Source organism: Crocodylus siamensis, chromosome 5 (assembly GCF_052110815.1).
Source record: "Crocodylus siamensis isolate JL-2025a chromosome 5, ASM5211081v1, whole genome shotgun sequence".
Taxonomy (NCBI): Eukaryota; Metazoa; Chordata; order Crocodylia; family Crocodylidae; genus Crocodylus; species Crocodylus siamensis.
Genome location: NC_143399.1, coordinates 37,539,504 through 37,553,249, shown reverse-complemented (window position 1 = coordinate 37,553,249; position 13,746 = coordinate 37,539,504). Strand labels below are relative to the sequence as shown.

Genomic DNA, 13,746 nt, shown 5'->3' with positions numbered 1-13,746 from the left:
GTGGCAAATTCACTGCAGTTCTAAAAAAACCCAAAACTATAGTACTTGTTCCATTATTGGTAAAGTTGGGGAGCACATCTGTTGTGCTATTCCTGGTTGTAGGAAACATGTTCTCAGGGCATGAATTATAAAAAAATCCTTCTGATAACAGAAGTTGAGATTTCAGTTTGACCTACAAAAGTCAGCCTTTGACAGAGTCTGCAGTGACCAATGAAGACCAGTGAAGAACCCAATTATGATGCAGGTACATCTAGATCTGGCAAAGCAACACTATTCAAAATATTAAGTTTTATATGGATTATTGTTTTCACAAGGGGGGGAAAGAAAGAGAAAGAACCAGATTAACTTTCACTTAATCACTGAAACGCTTGGCATTTTGAAAGTATCAGTGGGATTCCTAACATTTTAAAACAGAAAAACAAAACCAGATTGATTGAGTATATGACATGTATGTTAGGTATATGTAGTCTAGTTTATGAAAAGCACTGATTACGAACGGAAAAGTGATTTCATTTTGACTGTTAGCCAACAAGAATGAATGCTAGCAAACAAAACTAATAGTAACTCACTGTTCCTGCAATCTATTCTCTGCATTGTTAGTTCAAAGAATAACTCACATTTTGTCCATAACTTTAACTCCCATCCACATCCAAATGCCTCCAGCTTCAATTTTACAGTATTTTACACACAAAGCAGAAGGCCCACAGCAAACAGCGGTGCTTGAAGGCTGAATGCTGCATACTCTCAAAAAAGTAATGCTTTGGGTAGGGCAGTTAAAGCTATAGCTTCTAATAAGCATTTATTCCAATATCTGCTAATCAAATCACTTTTTATATCCCAAGTTTACAGTGCAATTCCCTCATCTGTGTTAAACTAAGCTACCTTCAATGGAATAACACAAATGAACTAACCTGACCTAACTGCTATAGTAAGCCAGCCCATGCAGAATACATGGTTTCATTACATGATTTTTGTCTGTTAACAATAATGAAAACATTTTAGAAATGTCACGAACTTGCCTTCCAGAAACACAACACTATTTTTAAATACCACTTCTGTAACGTATAACATTTGGCTTGTTATGTCTAAATTACTTACCCATAAGAGAAAGCATCATTTGATCTCCACTTTGAAATAACTGAAGCTGCTAACCCAGCCAACAGAGCAGTACAATCAAAGAACATATGAAAAGAATCTGATATTAGACCTAAACTGGAAAGGAACAGAGAAATTCAGTTAGGTTCACAAAGCCTATATTAAGTTTGAATTTTAAGGAGCTTTCAGATGCCCTCTCTCATGTTAAAACTGCTCATTCCTGTCCCTTTGGCTAGGTGCACACTACATAGTTCTGCTACCATAATACATCAATTAAGATTGTGAAGCGAAATCATACTCCCTAAATGGATATTATTATCCTGATAAAACTCACGTGGATCCAGGTATACAAGAGAAACATGCTTTTTGCCTGCTTAATTTCTGTTCAAGGAGATGATACAGCTTCTCTTAAGGGAAAGGATCAATAGAGCTAGTACAAAATGTTCTGACACTGAAGTTAGAAAATGCTTAAATCAACAAAATCAAGCCATTTTGCAGGGACATATCAATACTTACTAGGGCTGTGAGAAGTTTCTAGTGGTGAGTCGATTCAGAGGAGATTCGGCCCGATACAATGGCCGAATCTCCAAATGCCAGTCAAATCGGGACCAATTTAAAGGTCCGAATCAATTCAAAGCTCTCCAAATCTTTGCCAACGACTGAGAGAGCTTTGATGATTCAGACAGTTCCTGGTGGCTGCAGCAGGGAGCTACAGCCAGTCCAAGCTGGTAAGTACTAGGGGTGGGGGAAGGGGGGCCAGGGGAGGGGATCATGGGGGGACCCCTGCCAGCCCCCCAACTCCTGCCCGCTCCTCCAGCCCCCCCAGCCCCCACCCACTCCCCCAGCCCCCACATGGCTGCTCCCGCCTGCCCCAGCTCTATACTTTAAAGAAAAGCTCTGGTGCTCACCAGGTGCTGCTGGGGGGGGATGATCCCCACTGCCCCATGCTGCATGGAGGGCTCTGCACAAGCCCCCTTGACCCCTCCCTGCTCCCCCAGCCCCCCCACAGCTGCCCCGCCTGCTGGGGCTCTGGCTCTTTAAGAAAAAATAAAGCAAAGAAAAGCTCCAGGACTCATAGCTCCTGGTGCAGCCTCGGGGCTTCGGGGGCTTATGCAGAGGCCCCCACATGGTGGCGGGGAGTGGGGATCCCCCCTGCCAGCAGCAGCGGTGAGTCCTGGGGTTTCTTCAGGATTCTTTTTTTCTTAAAGGGCTGGAGCTGAGGGGGCTGGGGGGAGGAGGGGGATTGTGGGACAGTGGAGGGCAGCAGGGATTGCCCCCTGCCCACCAGCACCTGCTGAACCGGGGCTTTTTTTCTCACAAGTGCTGGGAGGTGGGGCAGGCAGGGCGGCCATCACTGGGCTGGGAGAGGGGTGGGGGATGGTCCTGGGCCTGGCCTGGCTGATTCAGACATTCACCTGCTGCCAAATCAGATTCGGCCGAATCGAACCAGGACAGTGATTTGAATCACCGAATTGAATCATTGTCCCCCAAAACCGGCCAAATCCAAAGCAAACACTAGCTGCTTCACACAGACCTAATACTTACTGTCAAAACTTAAACAGATTCTCATCAAAACATTTATTTCCATTGGACCCAAAATGTCCATTTCAATCTTTGTTTCAATTATACATCCACAAAACATACTGGAATAATTAATTGCAGAATGCTTCATTTTGCAGAAGATTCAGACTTTCCCATTTCTTAACAACTCAGGACAAAATGAAATGTGCAATTTCAGTTTCCAGTGGGAGATTTTGTTCTCTAATTAGGTCTTCTTGTAAAAAATATTATCAAGTTACCATATTATGTACTTTCAGAGTACGGGTGGGGGGGAGGCAGCATGGTTACAGCGGGGCCAGACCAGGAGTGCCTGGGAGGTGGGGTAGAGTAGGACCAGACCTGGAGTGGCAGTGGGGAGCAGGGCTGGACCTGGAGGGCAGGTGGGGATGGGGTGGAAGTCAAACAATGCCAGATCCAGAGCGGCGGGGGAGGGGGGTGCAGTGGGGCTCCATCTCTGACCCCCTTCCCCAGCTCATTCTTGACGAGCAATTTGCTAGTACCTAGATATAAAACTCTTTCTCTCACACCACCATAAAGACATATTTCAAGGCCTCATGACATCTGGGAGAGCTTAAGGGATGGATGAGACTGAACAGATAGAAACCATGGATACACAACTGGAAAGGCAAAGCCTGAGGAATGAACTTGCTAAATAAGCGCACCAGGTCTGCCTCTGTTGGAAGCAAGTGACATCATATTTAGGGGGTGCATCATGGGACATGATCTGATATGGGAAAGGCCACAGAGACCTAAGATGCACCTGCCAGGGATGAGGAGATCCAATCACCCATTGCAGCAACTGATGCAGGTAAAGTTCTATTTTAGGGAAGAGAATTTCTAAAAAGACTTGACTATTTTTATCAAGTATAAAATTGTTTTGAGAAAAAAGTTAGGACCTAATCACAGACAAATGAAGATAACATTTCTTTTCATGAGACCGTTCTTGTTTTTGAATGATCTTCAAGCTATTTTTTCTAATCTTTATTACTGAGTTTACCATATTTGTTGTTTGTACTGTTTTCATAAGATCCTTTGCTATTCTGAGTTTGTATCTGCTGTATCTGTTGTTGCTTGCATCATTTCAAACAGTCCACAATCACAGCCCGGAGGACTTGGGGCCACTGTGGACTGTATGCTAAGTAGGAGACCACAAGTGTCCTCCTGTTGCAAAAAAGCAAGTGTACTGGGTTGTATTAAATGGAATATCACTTGCAAATTAAGGGAAATGATTCTTCCACTATATTTGGTACTGATGAGCCATCACCTGGAATACCATGTCCAGTTTTGGGTCTCTCACTTCAAGAAAGATGTAGACAAATTAGAAAGGGTACAGACAGAAAGTGCAAAACATTATTAGTAGGGACCGTCTTAACTCGCAATAAGACAAAGCCATTGTCATGCCTTTGTCCCAGCATGAAAAGCCTATTTTGCCGGCATTTCACAACAGCCCCGTCCCTCAGCGCTGATTCGTGGAGAGGCCACAGAAGTGATGAGGTTGGAGGGCACCCTGCCATTTTGTCTGCTGCCCCTCCATGCTGCCCTGCCAACTACTGGGAAGGGAAGACTTAATAAAAACTTATTTTTATGATTTTTTTTCCCCCCCCACAGATTTCACAGGCAACCCTGGATTTCATAGTTTCCATGAAACCATGATTTAGGTAAGTCCCTAATTATCAGAGGCCTGGGAAATATGATTTATAAAGGAAGGTTGAAAGCACAAGCATTATCTAGTTTGAAGAAGAGACAACTGGGAGGGGAGAGGGATTTGAAAAACAGTCTTCAAAAGCCCAAGAGGTGGCTATATGAAGGATGGAAATAAACTAGTCTGTAGAGGGACAGGACAAGGAGCAACAGCCTTAAATTGCAGCAAAGGAAATTCAGGTTGGATATTTGGAATAATTTTTCCACTATGTGGATGGTTAAGTATTGGAACAGGCTCTCCCCAGAGTTTGCAGAATCTATAGACCATGAACATTTTTAAGAGCAAGTTAGACACCCAGTTGACCGGGGTGATTTAGTCAGAGACCATCTTGCCCCAAGCAGCAGGTTGGACTAGATGACCTCCTGAGGTTCCCTCCAACTCTACCATTTTATAATAATATTTTCCAAAATTACACTCCATAATGTGCAAGATGGTTGTAGCAACTATGTTACCCAGATCTGAGCAGGTTTTGTTTTTTCTTTTCCTGGGGATCCATTCTATTTATATGGACAATACATTTACTTCAATCATTTTATTGGGGAAAAATGCTATGCAAGAAACTGGAACCTACTGTAAAAGCTGTCAGTATCAACCACTATCTAGGCAACTGTAAGCTGGGTCTAACAAGCTTGGTAGGTTATGAACAGAGACCCAAGCAAGCAGGCAAAGGGGCAATGAGATCTAATGAGCAATCCACACAATCACACCTCCTGCTATGCCACAGGTGCATGGAGGGAGGTGTGACTGTGGGATCCTGCATTAGATCCCTTTGCACCTTATTGCCTATTCAGGGGGAGCCTGATCCCAGGCTCCCCCTGCACCAGAAAGAAGCAAGCTTCCATGGCTGGGAGTCTCCTGAGTTAAAGGGCTCTCAGCTGTAGGGGTGCCCCATGCACCTGCAGGGCTGGGGGATCATAGCAGCCGCAATCTCTCAGGCTCAGGGGATGCATGAAACCCCCATGCCTGGGCGGGTCATGGCAGCCATGATCTGCCAGGCTTGGGAGTGCGTGAAACTCCTGGGCTCAGGACATTATGTGCCTCTGGGCCTGAGAGATCATAGCAGCCTCGATGTCCCAGACCCAGGGTTTACATGCACCCCTGGGGCAGCTTTGTCAGCTGCTATGACCAAGCTGGATCCCAGCACCCAGAGTCCACGGCTGCAGGACTGGGACTCTGGTTCTGTGCAGGACTCTACAGAGACTCTGGATGCCCGTGTTGCCAGGATGCAGAGTTGGTGGCTGCTAGGGCTGAGAGTCCCTTTCAGTTTTGGGACTCCCAGCCCTGGCTGGGAATAGTGCACCCCTGTGGCTAGGAGCGCTGTTAGTCACGGGGGAGACAGGCTCCCAGTCACAGGGGAGACCCTGCTACATGTGCAAATTAAAACTTGATAGCAACCACCTATAAAACTAGTGCACATTTTTAAGTAACTTCATAGCTGGTTGGAGCTTTTTATGGCGTGATAGCTACTTTGCACATGTAGCTGATCTTAAGGCAACTGTGCGATTAACCAATTAATTGTGTGATACCTGTAATATGTAGAGGGCGCCACAACTATTGAGTTCACAGGAGGACTACCAATACAAGCAGGACCCCGTAAGCATTGTAGTAAAGTAGATCACAGACAAGATAAAGAAAAATACTATTTTCACACTTCAGTGTGATTCTTTTAGGCTAGTCAGTAGAAGACTGAATTGTCACTTTCCAGTCATGTTGGTAAATACGAGAACTTAATCTACAAGACTGATTTTTCTATTTTTAAATTCACACAGGTATAACAGGGAAAGCCTGAATAGGTAGAAAACCAGGGGTCAGGCAGGGCAACCAGCACAGAGACCAGTGTGAACTGAACCAGGAATTAAAAGGGTATAGACAGCTAGTAAAGCAATTCACTACACCTGGCCCTAGCAAAGGGGGGGAGGGGAGAGAAAGGAACTGCTGGAGATAGATAAAGGCCCTCATGAGCCTTTATCCCAAAGGATCTGCAGGCAAGAGGGCTCTGATGAAAGGTAGGGACTGTGTACAACACTTTACCCCAAGGGAGGTATGAAGAAGTTGGCCTGTTCTTATTTTTGGGATTGTTTCTTTTTCTTTTGCTGTTCCATTTTGGGCTTGTAAGTGTAGGACTAAGTTGTGACTACAGGGGTGGAGAAAGCCATGAGCAGGGGGGTGCCTGAGCACACTTCCCTGCAATAGGTACCAGAAATCAGCTCCAAGCCAGAGGGGCAGAGACTAGTGAGGTGAAAGTGGATGTCCAGGAAAAGGGGGCTGCCACCAAGGCAAGGCCACTACCCAAAGGCTGCAGTCTTGAGCAGTTAGCCAAAGCAGAAGGTACAGTCAGAGACAAAAAAGGGCCATGACTGGGACAGCCAAAGCCCCAGCAACTGCTCAGAAGCCTATATGAGCAGCCCCTTTAAAGGGGAAGTACTAGAGAGAGCATAGCTCCAAGGTGGTGCTAGCCCAAGCAGGTAGACTAGGACCTACAAGGCTACATCTGGCCCCAGGGACTGCTTCCACCAACAACCAGTAAAGCAACATCAAAGTCATGGTAAGAGAGAGACAGGGGTGAGATGGAACCAAGTAAACCAAAAAGTGGGCTAGACCACAAGGGGGATCAGGTGCCAGTGTGGTTACTCCCTCCTCTGGGTATTGCATGGATACCTTTTTAAGTACACTTTAAAACAAACAAACAAACAAACAAACATGCTACCTAAAATTAACTGTAGAACCAATTTATAGTTCCTCCATGACCTAATGCAAGTTAACCATTAGTATTTATTAATACTAGATCAGAATATAAAAAGGTATCAACTTTACATTACAAAGCAATCCTTGAAACATTTTGTATTACCTGTAATTCCCACCTCAAAGAAAGGTTTTATAATCTATTTGGAGAATGAATTGTTAAATACACTAAATATTGGCAGTAATGATTCAATACCAGAAAAATATTGGAGTTGTTCTAACAATTCACTTGATGCTCTCTGAAATTATAAATAAATTGACAGTTCTATCCAGAACTGTTCAGAAAAACAGTTACAAGTGTTTTGGAATTCAAATAAGTGTGCCAGAAGTGTGTGGCTCTGTTTGTTTGTTTTTGTGGGGGGTTTTGTGTTGTTGTTTTTTCCCCAGTAGAATGTACTGGTCCCCTCCTTTCCAATTAAATACTGGAAGAGCTAATCTAGTACACCTGTAAGGGTAGAAACAGAGCTCAGCTTTCCTTGTTTTTTATGCCACAAACTTTTTTTTTTTTTTTTTGGTGAGGAGAGTGTAGACATCTGTCACACAAGTCACCAAAATTTGTGGCGGGAACAAAGATGGCAAGCAGGTCTTTTACATGGAGTGGATGTCTATTTGCTTGGGGTGGGAGTTCTGGCTGACTGCCCACGCTTTCCAGCTGCCCTGGGCAGGTGCTCTGGAAGGCTGAGGGGTCAGATCCTGCATGCTTCAAGGAATTTTCAGGCAAGATCTGGCCCCTCAAGCTCCTGACTGGCCTTCTCTACTTACTGGAATGCACTGTAAGTGAAGGAATGCTGGAGTTTCCCTGCTTATGAAGATGCATCCCTGGGATCTCTTCCCCAGCATGTTTTGTTGTGTGATCTGTTTGCTTTTGTTTTTAAAGCAGGGAACCCTGAGATTTCCTTGCTTAAAAAGGCATACTCCTGGGAGGCACAAGGGTCAGGGAACTTCCTGTGCCTCCACACTAAGACCACCTAAAGGCACAGGTCAGTGCAAGTCCTGATGCAAAGGGGACTTCCCAGCTTCCCCACTGACCCACGCCCCCAAGTAAACCATGGCTCATTGTGGAACCTGGACCAAGGCCCAGTGTGGAGGCATGGGGCACCAAGGCAACCCCAGCTCCTGTGCCTAGACTTGCATTGATCCATGCCTTCAGGTGAAGAATTGGGGGTGGAGGGGAGAGGCCGGGACCCAGAGTGGATGCATGGGGCCTTGGGGACTCCCCAGCTCCCCCACCTCCATGCTGACCTATGCTTCATCCAGAGGGATGAGTCAGCATGCACCCTAGCAAGGAGGTGTGGGATAGTCAAGATGGGAATGAATACATCATCCCTTATGCAGTCCTGGGCCCCTATGTGATGCGAGACAAAGCAATGCATTTCGCCCAATAAAGCGGATCTGCTGGTCCACTTTGGCTTGGCAACGTTCATTTCTAGCCTAAGAGTATTGCACCCTGGATTCACCTATCTTTGTGTGCAAGAGTCTTAAGCTTTACTGATGTTTGTTCTCCTTTTAAAATCAAATCCTTTAGATGGATTAAAATGTTTCAGAAATAATGTAAGCTGAAAAAAATTTGCAACCAGGCATTTAAAGAAGAACGTGCCAAGCTGCCAGAAAAAGGAAAAGCAAGACTTTCTACCCCCCTGCCCCCAAATAAATTGGCATGTCAAATTAAGTTCAAGTGGATTGTCCAGCCCACCATCTTTTCCTGGAATTTCCTTGAGAATCTCAGTACCCAAGCTTAACACTGAAGAAGGTGGCCTCACTCTACTTTCACTATTGTAAGCCAGATTATTGTGTTCTCTGGCTGATCTAGGCCAGGGCCACTTACATCACCCCCAGTCTGTACCTGCTCTTTGTCATCTTTTTTTTCTTTAGTCAATTCAGAACTGAATATCATGTCCAAATTAAACAGCCGATTCAAATCCACATTCAATTCTATCTATACTCAGTCTCCCCATCCCTCAATTCCCTTCTTTCCTCCTTTTGTTTTGCATTAGTTGTTCCAATAGGCATGGCTTGTCTATGTGTTGGTACTCCCATCTCTCTCTTCCTTCCTATATCCATCCCTTGCTAACAGTGGGAAAGAAACACCAGAGTTGGTGTAACATGAGGAAATCTTTCTGGAGGGAACAGTGTTGGAACATGGCACACTTCAAGAAATAGCCAAGTATTAGTGGAAAAGTGCAATGGGTTTTTGTTGCTGACAAACAATGGACACAAATGAAGAGCTGGGACTGTGTATAAGGCAGTACTATGTAAACACAGCAGTTGGAATAAAGAGTTTGAAAACAACAGCAGTTATTTACAGGACTTATGACTAATCACTTTACAAATGGTGAGTATCTGTTGCATAACAGGCAAGTGCAGAGTTGCATCTCATACACTTGCATTAACTATAAGCCAGGCACCATGTCTACAAAGTGCTACCGAGTAGGAGACTATCTTGGAAAACAGCAGCTTGGGCATCAGGTGTCACAGTATAATACTATGGCAAAAGAGAGCACTATGTGTATGAAGAGAACTGGAGGCTTTCCTACTGCTTCAGAAAGACTATGGAAATCCCAGGTGATTTTGTAAGTAAGCAGTAGCTGTTTCCAAAAAATGCAACGTTCAGAGACAATGAATCACACCACCATGTTAAGTATGTGAAGTTTCCTGGGAAGCTGCGTGAAGACCAACTGAGCTGATTAGAGTAACTGAAAAAGCAACACTTGATCCTGACACATGCATCACATGCATGACCGAGCAGTAAGGGTTAATCATGTCCTTTCTCAAGAAACAGTTGCTTCTTCTAAACCCTTTTAGAGAGTTTACAAAGAAATGTATGATGAAGGCTGTAGGCACTGTATAGCTAGAGAAATGGCAACCTCTTGCCAACATCAGCATCTCAAGAAACCCAGCAGCCAATAGAATCTGACTGGAGATTATTTACAGAATGGGCTCCAGAACAAGACCATGGCACTTGCTTCTTTTTCAATGGCAACTGATAAAAACATAGATGGAAGTGAAGTTGGACAGCTACCTGGGTTTTCTTAGAGCGTTGATCAAGATATGAAAGGTGACCGAGCTAACAGAGTTAGGGCTGCTGAAAGGACAGGACACTTTCAACAGCACGATCACAGTTTTGGACAAATTAAGTGCAGAATGGAAAAGGACAATGAGCATTACAATAAAGGGGGCTTGTTCCATGGTAGGAAGAAAGGCAGGATTTGTGGCAAAACTCAAGATCAAAGGGCAGTGTCAATCCAGGCCATGAGCTTTGTGCTTTTCATTGCATTCTACATCAGGAAGCCCTCTCTGCCAGAACTCTGGAAATAGAGCAGGTGATGAATGTTGTGGTCATACAAAAAGACTTTCATCCTACCCAGGCCCTCCACTATCAAGCAGTTCAACTAGCTCTTGGAGGAAGGCAACTGGACACCAGCTGAGTTGCAAGGCACTTAAAGTACTTCTTTGAACTCTGATGTGAAATTAAACAATTTATTAATGAAAGAAACTCACAGCTGACCTGCAAGATGAAAAGAGGTTGCAGAACCTTGTCTTTTTTGTTTGACATAATGGGGCAAATCAATAACCTGACCATGGGAGTGCTGGGTCAGAACAGTTGTGACTGAGCTTCCTTTCAAAGACAGTGTTATGAAATTATCTCTTTGGGAAAACCAGCTCAGCGCAACATAACACATCTTCCCACCTTGAAGTCACTGTGCAATGCCACTGGGATTGAAGACGGTGAGGGATTGGAAGAGCATATGGTCAAGATTGCTGATCTCTGTTAAATTCCATGATAAGTTCTTTGACTTTCTGGCTCCAAAAGGAGTTGAGATTTTTTTCAGGACCCTGTTCTCTGCCCTGTGGAACACAGCCCCCTTCAGGAGCTGCATATGGAACTCTGAACTTCAGTGTAACACCACACTAAAGGATAAGTTCTCAACCGTTGGGATCCATGGATTTTTACCAATACCTGGGAGAAATCTATCCAGCAATAAAATGCTTTGCATCAAGAATGTTAATCCACAAACATGAGCACGTATGCCTGTGAGACTAGATGGTCTCAGTGACTAACATCAAGTCAAAACTATGCTCAGGACTCCACAACAAACACTTGAACATCATCCTAAAAGTGGCTTTGGTATAGCCCTTGGAAGCAGACATCAGAAAGAAGGCTGTAAAAGTGTCCAAGAGCGGCACTAGCAGCCTGTGAAAATATATATGTTTTTATCTCAGCATGGGGAGGGGAAAAAAGGGGTTTGGGGCTTTGTTTATTTTAATGTTGAATTAGTCTTTGTGTTCACTTTCCTGGCAAGTGCTATGGCAAACAGTTTTTGAAAATAAATCTTTTTTTCATGCCTTTTGGAGGCCTGGTTGTTTGTGATACACCAATTTATGAATGTACAAAAACAATGTAAACCTAAGCTGAGGGAGTAAATGAGTTTTGGAGAAGAATGATGTGTGGGGTCCATAGGCACCTGCAAGGCAGAGAATATTGCCTGACAACAAATCTGAGTTTGATAACTCTAGCTTCATTGACAAAAGCAACTGCTGATACAGTATATTTGGACTTCTCCAATTTTTGGTTAAAAGCTTTCATTATCTGGAATTAACATGGCCTTGGGTGAATTTTTAAAAACTCTCCCTTTTATAAGACCTCATAATGTAGTTAAGAGGGAGACAAAGCAGCAGTGACAAACAATGACAGATGTAGTTAGAGTAGGAGACATTTTTAGAGAATACAGCAGCTCGGAAAAGTCAGATGCCACAGTGTAGTGCTATCAAAACAGGGACTTTTTTTTATTATGTCCAAATTAAAGAATGACCAACCCAAATCATATCTGTCTGTACTTGGTCTCCACATCCCTCAAATCCCATGTCTTACTCTTTTTTTTTTTTTTTTTTTTTTTTTTTTTTTTTTTTTACTTTTGGTCTGGGAGTTGCACATATGCTGTCCCAGTAGAAAAACTCGTATGTCCCCAACATGCTTCATCTTGGCCATAAGGCTGAGAAGTGACAGCAGGCAGGACGAGGAGAAAGCTTAAGTAAATGAAAAAAAAGAGAGTATTGACGAGATGTGGAAGTGATGTTGCCTTTGTATACACCTCTTTGCTCTCATGGACAGATGTAAGGGGGGGTGCAGTAATGAATGCCTTGGCAATGTGGCACATGCAGTGAGATCTCCAAGCTCATCATCAAGGCTGCAGGAGACTGCCTTGGCAGAGCTCTGGAACCCAAGGGCTGAACACAGCTGCCACTTGCCCTTTCCACTCACTTGTCCAGCACCTAATTTGCCAGCAGGGGAAAAGGGAGAGTGAGCAGCAGTGGTCTTCACCCCCTGAATCCTGGCACCACACCAAGAGAGTTTTCAGCAGCCATGATAACAAGCCAGAGAGTTCCAGAGCTCACAGGACATGTATTGCACAGCCAAGGCAGAATGCAGTTGCACCCAACCCCCGCAACCTGCCCATCTGTACCTGTGGACTTGCTGTGGATTTTGGTACCTCCATTTTAAGTGATCCACAAGCGCTATATTTTTTTCAGCAGAAATTATACCTGATTTGGCAGCCGAATCTCTGAATCCAAATAAAATAATGAGAACCATTAATCTCTCTGAATCGAATTAGAACCCAGCTTGATTCAGAGAGATTCAATGATTCTGACACAGACACAGCTTTAAGTGGTGTGTGGGTTTTTGTTTGTTTGTTTGTTTGTTTTTCCCTACATAACTCAAGGTACCATGTGGCTTGTGAACGCGGAGATCCTGGGGTGGATAGAGGGTCCCATGGGGGGGAGGTCTCCAGTGCAATCAGTGGCAGACCCAGAAGTAGACCAGAAACACTTCTGGGTCTGCTGTGGAGCATGTGGGGGCCTCCCTGTTCTCCTGCAGGATGCTCCATCTGCCCCACTATCTCCAGTGTTCACAAACCATGCCTGGTACCTGAAGGTATCTAGAAAAAAACACTTTAAAGCTGTGTCTACGGCTGAAATCACTGATTCTCTAAATTGACATCGAATCTTCAGATTTGGCCGAATCGAATCGGGACAGCGATCCAAAACAATGAATCTAAGCACTGTCTGCGATTCAGGCTGAACTGAATCAAATACAGCCCATTTTGTACACCCCTACTATGGATTGCCCCAAATATGCCCATAACACTAGCAGCTCTCTATACTTAAATGTCATGTTTCAAGGTTTGACTTTACTGTCTTCAGGAATAAGGAAGGATTCCCCCTCCTGTGCCCCCAAGACCCACAACTAGCAACATGAATTCTGTAGGGTTGGAGGGGAGGGGGTTGAGGGGGATACCAAGACAGTGAAGTGCTAGCTACTGGGCAAGGGGAAGGCAGGTGAAAGTTAATGGTTTGTGTGCAGGTGGCCAGACTAGAAGGCCTAAAAGTCCCTTCTGACCTTGAACTCAACAGGAGAAAGTACAGAATTTTTATTTATTTTGTGGCTCTGAGTCACAGTCCCATACTGCCTGCCCATTTATCTATAGGGACCGGACAAGTCAGTATCACCTAAAACAAAACTCCTCAATTTCAGATTCATATTCTGTGTATTCAAATTCATACCTCCAAGTATACCACAAAATTGGTAACTGTAGGAAAGAGATGAAAATACCAATAGGGCCACTACACCTGAACCACTTGGAAACACT

At 44.3% G+C, this 13,746-nt stretch overlaps 1 protein-coding gene across 1 annotated transcript in view; it reads right to left on the bottom strand.

Annotated features, from left to right (window-relative positions):
* The window catches only part of SLC30A7 (solute carrier family 30 member 7), a 57,787-nt gene that overhangs the window by 42,374 nt on the left and 1,667 nt on the right, over window positions 1–13,746 (bottom strand). Inside the window, exon 3 of the mRNA XM_090048280.1 lies at window positions 1,099–1,212. Coding sequence (XP_089904406.1) covers window positions 1,099–1,212 — 114 coding nt within the window. The remainder of the gene's footprint in view (window positions 1–1,098; window positions 1,213–13,746) is intronic.